Raw genomic sequence first — 13320 nt, forward strand, 5'->3', positions numbered from 1 at the left:
GATTCCTTATCTAGCTGTCATTTCATGTTTCCTTAAGTGTAAACCGTAGTAAATTAAAAGTATTTAAACCTCTTGACAGGAGCCAACCCAATCTAGGCTAAAAATAGTTGCATAGAATTACGTCAGCCCTGAAAGCGTTTGGTCTGGTGGTTTAAGGCATCAAGTGAAAAACGGAGTGACTTAAGTTCCAGTCCCACTTTAGGCACGGAATCCGTGAATGATTTTGGGCCAGTCACTCTCTTCGCTCTGCAAAGCAGACAGTGATAATTCACTTCGGAAAAATCTGACTTGATGGCATGCAAAACAGTTATCAACTATGAAATAAGCCCTTTTGAAACCTAATGGGTTTTATTTCAGGTTCCTAAAATTTCTACACATTAAGGGAGGGATGAGTAGGATGTAGATTAAATTGAGAGAGGGATTATTATATACTACTTGTTAGGTATTTCTGTTCATTTTTACTGAACCTTTGCTGGTTGATAGAAGCTGAAGATTAAGAGATCAGTTTATAGCAAATGTATTGCATAGAGTGAAGATGTATTTTAAGAGACAGTGATAAGGTAATGTTAAATATATTTGCCATGAATGAAGGAGTTCGTTTTTCTTACTATCTCCCTTTGGAAGATTCTTCCACACTTAATATTTTTGTATTAGGTTCTTGTATTTTACCTGTTTAATATAATTTTTAATAAGATTATTGGGAAAAATAGAAATTCTACCCAGAGCCCTCAGATTTTGGGGGCTGATGATCAGCAATTTTGAGCACAGTGTCTGGGTGCTGATTCATAAAGTAGGTGTACTGGGGGATGTGCCGTTACAGAGCACAATTTAAAGAGAGCAACCTGCTGTCCCTTCTATTCCCCCCCACCCCAGTCATTCTGTATTACTCCAGTTTACTTTTTCACTATGTGGGTACACTTGAAAATAACTGATACAGATTGACCCATGCAGTGCTTTGCAATGCTGAAAATGTTTCAGAATGTAGCATTTGTGTAACCAAATCTTTCCAGGAAGGAAAATAAATTTATCTATAGAAAATAAAAAAAATCCCTGAGCAAGTGCATTCTTCCCAAGAAAACAACTTAGCAACAGATACTATTTTAATAAAATACAATCAACAAAGCTCTCAACCTATTATAAAAACTTACAATCAATGTATAACATAACAATGTAACCTTTTCAACTTGATCCCTGATTTGTAAATGGGATAATCAGGTGGATTCCCAGATAGAGAAGAGCAAATATTCTTATTTTTAAGAGGAATTGGGTAACTAAATACCGATTAGCTCATTATCCACAGCACATCAGCAGAATACTTTATTTATTTGATTTGTAAGCATTTACAAAATAGATTGCTTACAACAGCCAGAATGGATTTATCAACAGTAAATCTTGCCAAACCAGTTTGATACAGATTGAGTAATTCAGTTGACCACAGGAATGCAGTGAACAGCGTACTTTGACATTAATAAATCCTGTTATGAGTAGAGAAGATGGGAAAATACAAGTTGGACTATGCCATCTGTAGATGGAGTCAGCGGATTAAACAATTGTACTCAAGTACATGTTAATATACAATCAGATAATTGGATGGGAGACCCTGTGGTTGAAGCTGGTCTCTAGGGCGTTAATTGCATTGGCTTCCCTGCTGCTCAAGAACATTCCTGCTTTAAACTGCTTGATTCCATTGCTGCAAGATTGTAGAGCCAAAGATCTGAAGTGGTTCAGTTCATGGCAACCTTGGATATATACCATATTACAGATAGCCTTCAACTTATGACCACAATTGAGCCCAAGCAAGTTTTGTCCCATTTTATGACCTGTCTTGCCAGTTAAGTGAATTACCGCAGTTGTGAGAGTTAATCTCATTGATGTTGCCTTCTCAGGTTGCAAAAAGTGATCACATGACCCCAGATACATTGCTAGTCAAACAGATGCCAGTTGCTGTCGGAATTTTGATCACATGACCATGGGGATACCACAAATCCTCTGGAAAACTGTAAGTCTTCAGAAATTTTGTAATTTCTATCGGTAACTAAATGATTGATTATAAATTGAGGACTACCTGTGTTGAGAGCCTGCCACCTGACCTATACTTAGGTTCAGACATTAGATGTTTTGCGTTTCAGGACAGATGACTAACCTGAAAATTATCATCAGTCCTTCCTTATGGCAAGATTGCTCAGATTGCTTTTCAGCTGACTAATGCTGTCAATTTTTTGCAAAGAATTTTGGCCTATTAGATTAGCATGCTCTAGGCAACTAATGGAGCCTGGTTGAATTTATTCTTGCTTGTGCACAGAATCAAATCTGGAGTAGGTAGGGTTTGTGTGTGTTACTAGGACTCAGAGAACCTGATATACTGAGATGTCTTTTATTCTGAATTATCTTAAGTATGCGCTTTCTTCTTAGTACTTTTCACCAACATTTCTAAGAAGTTTGAGTGTCCGGCTTGCCACAAGTTTTGGCCATTTTGAAAATAATTGAACTGGCAGTCAAGATTCATTCTGCAGCGAGGGCACAGGGACATTCAACCCAGAACCAGTAAAATTGAGAATATTAAGTGTAATTTCTTACCCGACAACACCGTATCAAGTGGTCCTTTCCTATGGAAGATTTGATCAGGATAGGAGGATTGGATTTCCACAATGGGCACAGAACAGTGAATGCAATCAAAGCAATGAAAACGAAACTACATGGTCTTTTGAGCTTTTTATTTTTATACATTTTTGTATTAAAAAGGAAAAAGCATAATTACCACAAATTACAAAGGACTAAAAGCACTACTAGAATAATGAGTCACATCAGCCTATAAAGCAGATACTCTGAATAATATTACTGTTTATAATACAGGCTCTCATTCAAGTATTTTACAATTTTCCTCTTCCTTTCCCCCCTCCCCAATGTGATGATCCTAGCACATGGGTCAAGAATTATATACTATTAACAGGAGATGGGATTGTGCATGGTAGGCTATATTAAGATCTTTTCCTCCCAGGTGATATATGGTAACAGTTGTTTTTAAAGATTCCCCACCCCACCCCCAAGAATAAATATAGCTGAAAGTGAATACAAACTCGTATTTGGTTTGTCTTTAGCAGCAAGCACACACACATATGCATCCTGCTCACGGAAAGCAAGTATACCAGATTTTCTTTTCTACTGTGAGAGTTTCACCTGTGTACCAAACAATCATGGCACATTTTCCAGATTGTTCATCCAACATTTTCAGCAGCTTAATACAGACTTCACACCAGTGAAACTCCAAATATCATAGTTGTGCACTACTGCAGGAATTAATCCAACAATTTTGAGGGGAAAGATTTGGCCGTCACATAAATGCTATTATCAGAAAGTGGTCTTGGAGGGCAAAAGCTCAAACCAAGGATATCATATCCTTAGCTGTGGGATCTCAATGGCCCAAGCCATTTTGTTGTACCATGATACAGAATGTGGAAAAAAGAACAATAACCAAAATATGAGTCATTTCTGTGAACATGAATACATGCAAAAATAATGTCACCAAAGAAAAGGAGGGTTTTAGAGGGCCAGACTTGGAAGAACGAAATCTGTAAAACCAAACAGGAATGGTTAAGCCCATGCCCTTTTCATGTATCCAGTCATAGAATATGCTCATCACAGATAAGTCGGTCCTATGTTCAAGTGTCTTCAGAAAGTGAAAATGTAAACTAGCAGAAAAGGTATCGAGATTTTTTTTAAAAAAAGTGTCCAAACCCATGTTGCTGAGATGAACTCTCCCACCCCCAATAAACCACTCATTTGAAACTGATTTTTTTAAAGATGGAGGCATCTAACAATACTAACTATACATTCCCTCTTAAGCCTTTCTAATCGTTTGACAAATCCAAGTTTTAGAAGATTGATATGGATAGACAGAGACCACCAAAATTTGTTGTATTAACACATTTGATTGTTTAACAAAAGAAAATAAGCAAGGCATAAATAACTCCCAGCCCAGCCCTGTTTAAACAAGTAAATAAATGAACAAAAATGTATGGCAGCACTCAAAGGTTTTGATGTTGTGTATTAATAGTACAATCAAGCTGCCAGGAGCAAGAAAGGCAAATACAAATCTTTGCACTATAACTGGAAAATTGTGAGGAACAAAAAGGGGTAGAGAGACATGACAGCACCAACACATAATAAAGGTCACTTACTTTCCTGTCTATTCTAAGCCAGATTTCAACTTCCCCTTCTATCCGACCATAAACGTTTAGACCTATCCAGAATGACCAGTTATTTTTAAAATGCCTTTTGCTTTGCACTGGGGAACAGAAACTTTCTCAGATTTAGTAATCTTAGGCTTTAGAAAACCACAGAAAGCTTCTAAATCCCAACTGAAAGCTTCTGTTCCCAGAAGGTACTTTCCCACGTTATGAGAGCATAGCATACTCACAATTTTATTAACATCCACTCACTTCCCAACAAGGTATTCGAGCCTATTTTTGCCAAAGAAATCTCTTCTATTTATAGGATTGATGTGATGCCTTCTGACTTACGGGTAAGCCTATAATTACATGACTACAACGTATTCTACTGATGTCTTTCGAAGCTGGTGCAAGAGTCTGTCCTCAATAAATCTTCCCAAACCTTCTTTCAGTGATAACTTCTCTCAACAAGTAAACTTTTATACAGTCCAACCTGTAGCATTGTCAGATTGATAAAAAATCATGTGGCATTCTTACAGATATCACAAGTTTTTAATAATGTTATTTTTTTCTCCTACAATCTACTACTGCTTTCTTAGTGCTCATCTTAAATTTGCAAAAGTGACTTTTGTATAACCACACATAGCAGCGTTCACATTCAGAAGAGCCCAATTCTTCAGTGTTTGCCAGAACAAATGTCCAGACTCGCTTCTAAGAATGCTTTTGAACAAGTATCCCATTGGTTTTGACACATAAGCATTTGCTTCTATCTCACAGTTCCCAAAGGTATGGTTTACTTCATGTTGCAACTATGATACTTAGGTTTACAAGGTTTGCATGGCAAAAATTACTGATGGACACTACATGGCAGCATATCTTGTAGTTGCAATAGTCCTAATGAAAATACAGGCATTCCAATCCACCTGCCTAACTGCCCATTGAAATCCTGGGATAGTAAGGATTTCAGTCAATTCATGAAATGGCCGTGTTTTTCCCAACTGTTAGTTCCATTTTAGCATGGTTCTCCTAATTCAGCATACTCTGCAACATCACAATGTAATTGCACCTGGTGAAAACAGTGGAATGCTCATTTTCATTTCTCATGCCTTAATGACAAGATGAAGGTTTGTTATAACAAGTGACACAGCAAAGAAAGCAAGCAATACCCTGATGCTATTCAATCATGCTAGAACCATAGTGTGTGTTTTATGTGGCCATTGCACTATCACTCATGAATACTCTGTGGCAAACTCCCATTAAAGCAAGCTTGATACAGCTAGAAACAGTAACATCAGACAGCACTAACCCAAGGCAGAAAGTCCCATCTCCTTAGTTATCTACGTATTTAGTACCAAACCATCCACAAGAGGTTATAAATCAATGAACCGCCCTAATATCACACTCCTTGAAACACTAAATTAACGCTTATCTGCTCCAAACGACAAACTGCGGGACTTAAGGTCTGTTATTGTCTCACAAAAGTACTTTCCAGCACTTAATATCAAGGATACACCTGAAACATGAAATCTAAAATGTGGAAATAGCCAAGATATATGACAGTTCTGGCAGAAGAATTCACAGAAGATGCAGTCTGCCTTGCCCCACTTTTTCTAAGTGCACGAGGTACAGGGAATGGAGGATACCGATTCTCAACATTACAGAAAAGCTCTCTGCACATGCTTTACCAAGGAGGGGGAAGAAGAGGACTGTTTTAACTTAAGCCATAGTACATAGGACCACATAGTACATAGGACCTGTTTACAGTATTGCACCCTTTTACTACCATTTATCCCCTTTTGGAGCTATATGGTAAGCAGGGGTGACATAATGAACTTCCTCCCCCTGCTGATTTTTCTGCAGAACACCAATACAACATTAGGAAAGTTAACAAAATGCAGAGAGAAACAAACCAGGTTTTCAAAAACATGATATAGCATGTATTTCCTTCTCTGCTGTTCACACCAATAGTTCAGGACATAATTTCAGCCATGCGAATAGCCTCTGAAAGTTCCAGCAGTTAGCCCAATAGCAGCCAAGATAAGCTTGGTGCTTTCTATAAAGTGGTGTGACACAGCAAATATGGTTCCAATTCATGAAGTGATTTTTTTTTTGTCTGTACGTGTAATGCCTGCAACTAGCCAACAGTCTAAACAGCAGCATCCTTGGCTACATGGTCATTCCAGGGAAGGGAGGCAGATTATCATAGTTATTGTTAGAAAGAATACAGAAAGGGAATCCTCTGCAAGTAATCAAAACAAGTAAGCTACCTCAAATTCAGAAATGATTGGACATAAAAATCCTACTTTGTTTAGGATAAAACTGTTTTCCTGTACACACATTCTTCAACCACATGGATGAAAAGCAAGGATGTATGTATTTAGACCCTCACTCTGTGTATTACTCTTTTCCTGGTGCAACTGCCTGCCTATCCTGGAATAGGAAGTTTTCATGAAACAACAAATGAGATCCTGTCCTGTCTTGGTGGGAGAGAGAAAAAAATGGTGGTGCACCTGGAAGTCTAAGTGAAGCAATGGCAGATGCAGTTGTAGCAGAAAGGACACTAAAACAGTTGATACACATACATCAGCATCAACTACACAATAGCAGAAGTTGCAGGCTGAAGTGTCCCAGTATCCCCCCTGCTCTGGAGAGAAGCTGTTCGTGTGGTGTGAACCAACATTCAGCTAGATCTCAACAATATTGTTCCAGTTGATGCAGATCACAGCTGGGTTAAAGGGAAGACAGTCATCAGCTACTGCAGACAAGAGTCACTGAACAGGAAACAGAAATATATCAGTCTGGCTGATTCCCAAGGAGATGCCATTTTCCCAAAATGCTCAAGTCAGGGATGCCTACAAGTTCCCAACTCCACAATAAGGCAACTTATTAATTTTGAAGGAAGGAAGCAAAAGAAACAGATTTTTTTTTAAACAAGTTTTTTTGTGTTTTGTGTTTTTTTTTTTAAGTGAAAGCTGTTTTAGCCAAGTCTTAGCATTCCTATGCGAGGGGAGACACTGTGCAAGTTTATGTTCTACCCATCACGCAAAAGAACTGGGCAAGCCCAATGTAAGTGGGCCCACTTTCAGCCAGGGTCCTTTGGTTCATTTCCAGTCGTAGGTGTCTGATGGAAAAGATGAGCAACATAGAGGAAGCCACAACAGAAGTGGTGGTGATAGTAGCAGAGACTCCTCTTGTACATTGCTATATCCAGAAGGGGCGATGCCTGCTGAACTTGGAAAGCCAAAGGCTAGTTCTCCAAATAACACTACATTGTTCGGTCCAAACTTCCAGCTTACCAAGTGGGCTGCATAGTTGTTAAGTGTTCAGAGGGAGGAGAAGGAGCTGGACTGTGAGGCTGCATGATGCAGAGTAATTTTGGTTTATCCAAACAAACTTCTATCAATAATTTAAAACTTGATATATATATATAATATATATATAATATTTATATTTATAAAAAATCTCCCCTTTCCCAACCCAACCTAACCCCTGAAAGGCGCTAAGACATGAAAATGTGATGGTCTGGCTCCAATCAATGACTTAATCACAGCGAGGGAAAAGATGCATTCAACTTGGATCATCTTGTTTTTCCAGCCAACAAGAAAAATCATATGCACTGTATTGCCCCACCTCCCAAAAGCAGCCTGGTCTTGGACTTTGACATTCCAACTCCTGCCCCCTTTTCCACTGGAAGTTCTAGTATGTCTACTTCCCCACTGTTTGGGTTTCCACTGTGGCTGTGGAAACTGCATGTGGCTGGCTCAGGTTTTTGGCATCTTCCTGGCTTGATGAGTTGGGGACTTGGCTGGATGAGGCAGACATTTGACTGGATGGAGTATGGTCAACAGTCTTGCTAGAAGACTGAGATGGGTATCGCTTCCTTCCATCCACTCCTATGGTTGCAGCGTATCTCTTGTGGCTACTTTCTTCCCCTATAGGAGGCTGAAATGAGAAAAAAGCCATTAGATCAATTTATGTAGCATCTCAATATTGCTTCAAGATTCATGATTTACAAAGAGAGAGAGAGAAGGAGGGAGGGAGAGAAAGAGAAATATATAGAAATATATAGAGTTTTGTTATAATATTTTTAAAAAATAATAGTACTTCACAGCCCCACCTTTCTTTAGTACTTATTGCTTGGCCCACACTTTCAAAACTGAGGTCTTAAAATCTTTTCATTCTACTTTGAAATGTTAAGGGATTTTATAGTCATTTGGAAAAAAAAAATTAGGAGAAAATTGAAGAGGATAGTGACCTGCAGCACTCAACTTTGTCATGTCAGAACTGGATAAACTAGGATGAGCCCTCAGGAATGTTAGTCCACTCCAAAATATGGTTTCTAATTCTAGTTCCTAAAGTCTTGATATCCATACCTTCATTCAAAATTATCAGAAGATATATGAATGGGCTATTATTTTTTTAAATAACTGTTATTGTTTTTTCTGCTTAGCACTTTCAGGCAAGTGTAGGGTTCACTTTTTTTTTTCTAAATCAAATTTCAATCCATTGGCTGGACAAGAATTGACCAACTCTGGCTTGTTTCCTGAGCCTGGTGTCGTGGGCTGAGAAGTGACTGCTCCAAAGCCACCCAGCTGGTTTTCAAGCCTAAAATGGGACTACAACTCATAATCTCTAGCCTGATGCTTTAACCACTATACCAAACTGGCTGTTATTTATTACTATTACTATGGTTTAATGCACAGTCAACCAGTTGTTTAAATTGGATTTAGCATTTTTATCCCCCACTGACTTCTTTCCAAAGATAGATATTGTTGTTTGGTAGTGTTTTTATTAATATATTTATTAATATATTTTTATCTTGCCCTTTACATACATACATAATCTGTGGCTTACAAGCACAATATAAATAGAATAGAAACTGGAAAAATTGTTTAGTGTGGCACTTAAGTGAGACATCATGTGACCGTACTTTTTCCAGTCGTTAAGTGAATCACTGTTAAGGCAGACATCATGTATCCATGACTTGTGACCTTCCCTGTAAAACCCAATTTTACCTTCTTTTTCCTCATAGCAACGATCTTATAAAGTGGGTTGGCTGAGAGTGTGTCAGGCCCAAAGACACTTAAGCCAGTGATTGCAATTAATTTACAAGCCGAATTTCCCTATCACTTCATATTATTTCAAACACATTATTATTAACCGACTCTGTTCACATTATGCCTGATATAGCCATAAACTTTGGAGTAAACACAATCATTAGAAATATTTTTATTACAAGGAAGAAACAGTAATTTGTACCCACATCAACTCTGAAGTCTTCAAGGCGGCGGAATTTGCTGAGGTATTCTTGCAATTTGCTGTCAATGTCCAAGTTTTTGGCTTTGGAATATTTTAAGAAGGCCCAAAATTTTTCTAACCCATAAAGCTGGCCTATTAACAAGGGACAAAAAACTAAGAATAAGTCTCATCTCACAAAGGAAGCCATAGCAATTTCATTTCAGCAAATGTTAAGAGTGACAAAAATTGGCAACTTAGCAACACAAGAAAACAGACTTTTTATTAGCTATACACATACCCAGAGCCATGTAGACAAAAGGGACAAGAAAGCAGCTGGCCTTCTCTTTACTTAAGACAAAAGAGCATAAAGCTAAAGGTGATCTTGGCCTCAGAAGTCAGCAGCTTCTCTTACTAAAGTTTTGGAATCAGAGAGTAATCAAAACTCCAACTATTTATTCTAAAGTAAGATTACATAGTTATGGACAAATGTCCCACAATTTATTTGCATAAAAATTCCCTCAAATATCAGCCTCTGTATGTGCTACCAGAAAAAATATCACTTACCAGCCTCAAAATCTTTTATAGTTTCTTCTTGGAAATCTTTAAATATGTCAGTCCGGAATTTTTTCTCCAGTCCATAACTGTAATATCTGAAGAGGCACTCCAATCCATACCTGCAAGACCATACTATTTATAACACCACTACTTCCTTCAGATGCTCTAATTTTTCTTACATGAGTTTATTTGATTAAGTCAAATTATCCATCTAATATCCCTTTAAAAGGGCTATTACCATATTTTTTACTAATGCCAAGATCCATGTGTCCCCCTTTCTATATTTAAAATGCCAACTATAATGATGCAATAAACAGGTTTAGACCTACCTGTACCCTTCCTTTGCATCCTCCAGAGCCAGTTGCTTAAATTCCTCGTACATTTTCTTGTTAAAATGATCCCGGAGGAAAAATGACCAGAATCTAAAGAGAGTATTCATTTCCTGGGACTGGCCAATGCCCAGTCGTTTCCGTTCTGGATAAAAACAAAGAAGAAAACACTTACGAACTATTTTAAAGTGCAAGCTAATTAAAATACTTTATTTCATCCTAAAGACAAAATACACACAGTCTCCATTATTATGTTTCTGTTATACACAAAATCTGTTGAATGCCTGAGCCTTTGGATCTTGAAGCCAGATAGAGAACATTTTTGTAGCAATGTGATTTATAAAGCAGCCAAAGGACTGTAATCTTAAATGATATTATATAGTGAATGGAAAAAGACTGGCTTTAAATGAATGGAAGCTTTATCTTCAAAACGGCCCACACCAATTAGAAGTGATTAAACTACATGCTCACCTATTGCTTTATACAAGTGAACAGATAACCATGCAGAACAGAGAAGGTCCCCCCCCCCTCCAATTCACAATAAGCCATGCTCATTGCACTACATGCAGATTTAGTTTACAGATTATTACTTCAAACAATAATGAAGATTTGCAAAGAATATAGCCAAGAAGCTAAATTTGGCCAAGATACAGGCAAACTGTCTGCTCTATTCATTATAACCTGCACAAAATTCAAACACATGACAAGTTCAGTAGTATCTACACAATTTACCATTAAGGCATCGCCGGCGATACTTGTGGTAGACATGTTGTGTGAAGCCATTCTCTTTCAGGAGTTCGTGGGAAGGATGCTGGAACTTAGGCAATGACTGTGGGGTACAGCCATAGCTGCCTATAGCTGGGGTGCCTTCTGATGGACTGGAACTAGATAAATTTTGAAAAAAAATATCAATAAAAGAACCAACTGCTCAAATGTTCAAAAACAAATATAGACACATTACAGTCAATCAGACTGTAATCTGACAAGCTTTTTCTGAAAAAGTCTTAATTGCCAATTAAGGAATTGTTTTGAGTAAAGAGGGCATTGACTTATGAGAATGAAGAGAACTCATACAGTTTCTTCAGTAGGATCTCCCAATCTTTTGTTCTTCAACTTCAGTGAAAATCATCATGCCTTTTAGTACCTGATGGATGCTGTTCGAGGTCTATGCTCCCGAGAATCCATCACCCAACCAACGTGACATTCCATTGGGGGATTTGAACTGTGCCGTGTTTTTCTTTTCCGGGGTGTCTGTAAGAAGAAGCACATGACACATTCTGTATGAACACTAAAAGTTCACAAAAATTCTAGCTGTGTCAAGAGATACCCAATATCTATAGGCATATAAAAGGAGCTGATGCGCAGGCCTTACCTTGGCATCTATCAATCTGCCTTCCTTAACCACTGGGTAAAACCGAGGTGTCTGTGTGGGGTCTTTCAGCTGAGGTGTACGAGGGGTCCGGGGAGTTCTTGCATTGCGGTAGTTTGGGGATTCTGGCACTGTTGTTGGCAGAGATCGTGCAATGGTTGAAGGTTCGGGCACACCAAAGAGTTTATTTGCCAGAGCATCAGTTGGAACTACAATGAAAAAAAAAATAGTAATGATTAAACTATGTTGTTTATACAGAAAAAAAAATAAAAACTTCATCCATGCTCAGAAACTGTTTTCAATTCCCTTTAAGAAAAAGCAACGAAGTTTTTAAAAGCAAGCATAAAATGATGGATTTGCACCCTGAAATATATATAACATTTTTAATGTATGCTGATCAAGGTCACCTTGTGTAAGATAGGCAGATGTATCTATTTGATAAACATTAAAAATAGGAAGACCTTCTAGATGCTTTATGAGCAAAAAATAAAATAGAATAAATAAACCCAGAAAACCAGAGAGCAACAGTTTAAAAATACAGCAGTGCGGACTGACTGTCGAAAGATCCTATGTGGAAGACACCTACTGAAATGTGTTTAATAGGTGAGTCTGTGCAAACCCATACCTTGCTGGAACCTGGGTGGTCCTGGGGGAACTTCTTGATTTGGATCAACAGGAGGCTCAGGGGTAAGTGTGTCAAACTGCTCTCTGCTGATCATATTCACTTTCTTGAAGTTTTCTACTTCTTGCTACATTTCAAAAGATCACAAAGGAAATTAAAATACACAACTCGAAGAGATTTACATTTTATATCTGTCAAATCAAAGAAGCGTGAAAACCTCACAAGAATCTCTGTAAATTTGGGACATAGGAAGTGGGTCCCTAAACAGGTGACTATCCAGAATAACTGCACATAAAGTTTCAAAATATCAACGGTGATGTATCTCACCATCTCAATGTAAGACAAATCATCAGAATTTAAAAACAAAGCTTCCCTGTAGTTTAGTTAAGGAATTCCACAAAAGACTAAAATCAATGAAATTGTGACAAATGTTCATTTTTGGATATCTGCCTCCCATTCACATACATCAGAGACAGGTTAAAAAATTAATAAAAGGAGTTCATGAAAGTAACATTCTCACTTCCTCTTCACATTATTTTAACTATTTTTTTCCATACTTAGACAGCTCATCTTTGGAGTCACATTCAGGAACTGAGAAATTTCAGGAGCAACCAACTATGGGGAGATGATATACAAAACAGACAGTTTAATGCCTTTCTCTTATCTATGTATGAACAGCTCAAATACAATTATCCAATTATGTTTTACTGAACCCACAACTATCTAATGATTCTGTATTACATTTTAGTATAAACATCCTCAGATAATATGCCACAAAGTACTCTACAAATCTTCCTCTATTCACCACTGAATTTTCTTTTATCAAGCTAGAAGTAATGGTGAAGTGCTGTAAAAGTCTGCTATTTATTCTAAGCATGTTACTGCCATCTCTGGTAAGGTAGTCCTCAGGTTACAACCACTTTTCAGTTCAAAGTTACAAAGGCACTGAAAGTATATAGCACAGGTGTCAAACTTGCTGTGTCACATTGCCGTCACGTGATGTTTTGCAATGTTTTGCCCATTTGTGGAGCTGGGGTG

The 13320-nt window shown here is 37.8% G+C and overlaps 1 protein-coding gene across 11 annotated transcripts in view; it reads right to left on the reverse strand.

Moving 5' to 3' along the window:
• Window positions 1-2699: 2699 nt before the first annotated feature.
• The window catches only part of LARP1 (La ribonucleoprotein 1, translational regulator), a 96477-nt gene continuing 85856 nt past the window's right edge, over window positions 2700-13320 (reverse strand). For all 11 annotated transcript variants that reach the window (XM_087924238.1, XM_026696656.2, XM_087924237.1 and 8 more), the window contains exons 12-19: window positions 12286-12409; window positions 11664-11869; window positions 11436-11542; window positions 11024-11175; window positions 10292-10436; window positions 9972-10081; window positions 9433-9560; window positions 2700-8111 (exon numbers count right to left, since the gene is read on the reverse strand). In XM_087924238.1, coding sequence (XP_087780364.1) covers window positions 7875-8111; window positions 9433-9560; window positions 9972-10081; window positions 10292-10436; window positions 11024-11175; window positions 11436-11542; window positions 11664-11869; window positions 12286-12409 — 1209 coding nt within the window. In that variant the 3' untranslated portion in view covers window positions 2700-7874. The remainder of the gene's footprint in view (window positions 8112-9432; window positions 9561-9971; window positions 10082-10291; window positions 10437-11023; window positions 11176-11435; window positions 11543-11663; window positions 11870-12285; window positions 12410-13320) is intronic.

The sequence above is a fragment of the Pseudonaja textilis genome, chromosome 2, assembly GCF_049901715.1.
Source record: "Pseudonaja textilis isolate UNSWEBS1 chromosome 2, rPseTex1.2, whole genome shotgun sequence".
Lineage (NCBI taxonomy): Eukaryota > Metazoa > Chordata > Lepidosauria > Squamata > Elapidae > Pseudonaja > Pseudonaja textilis.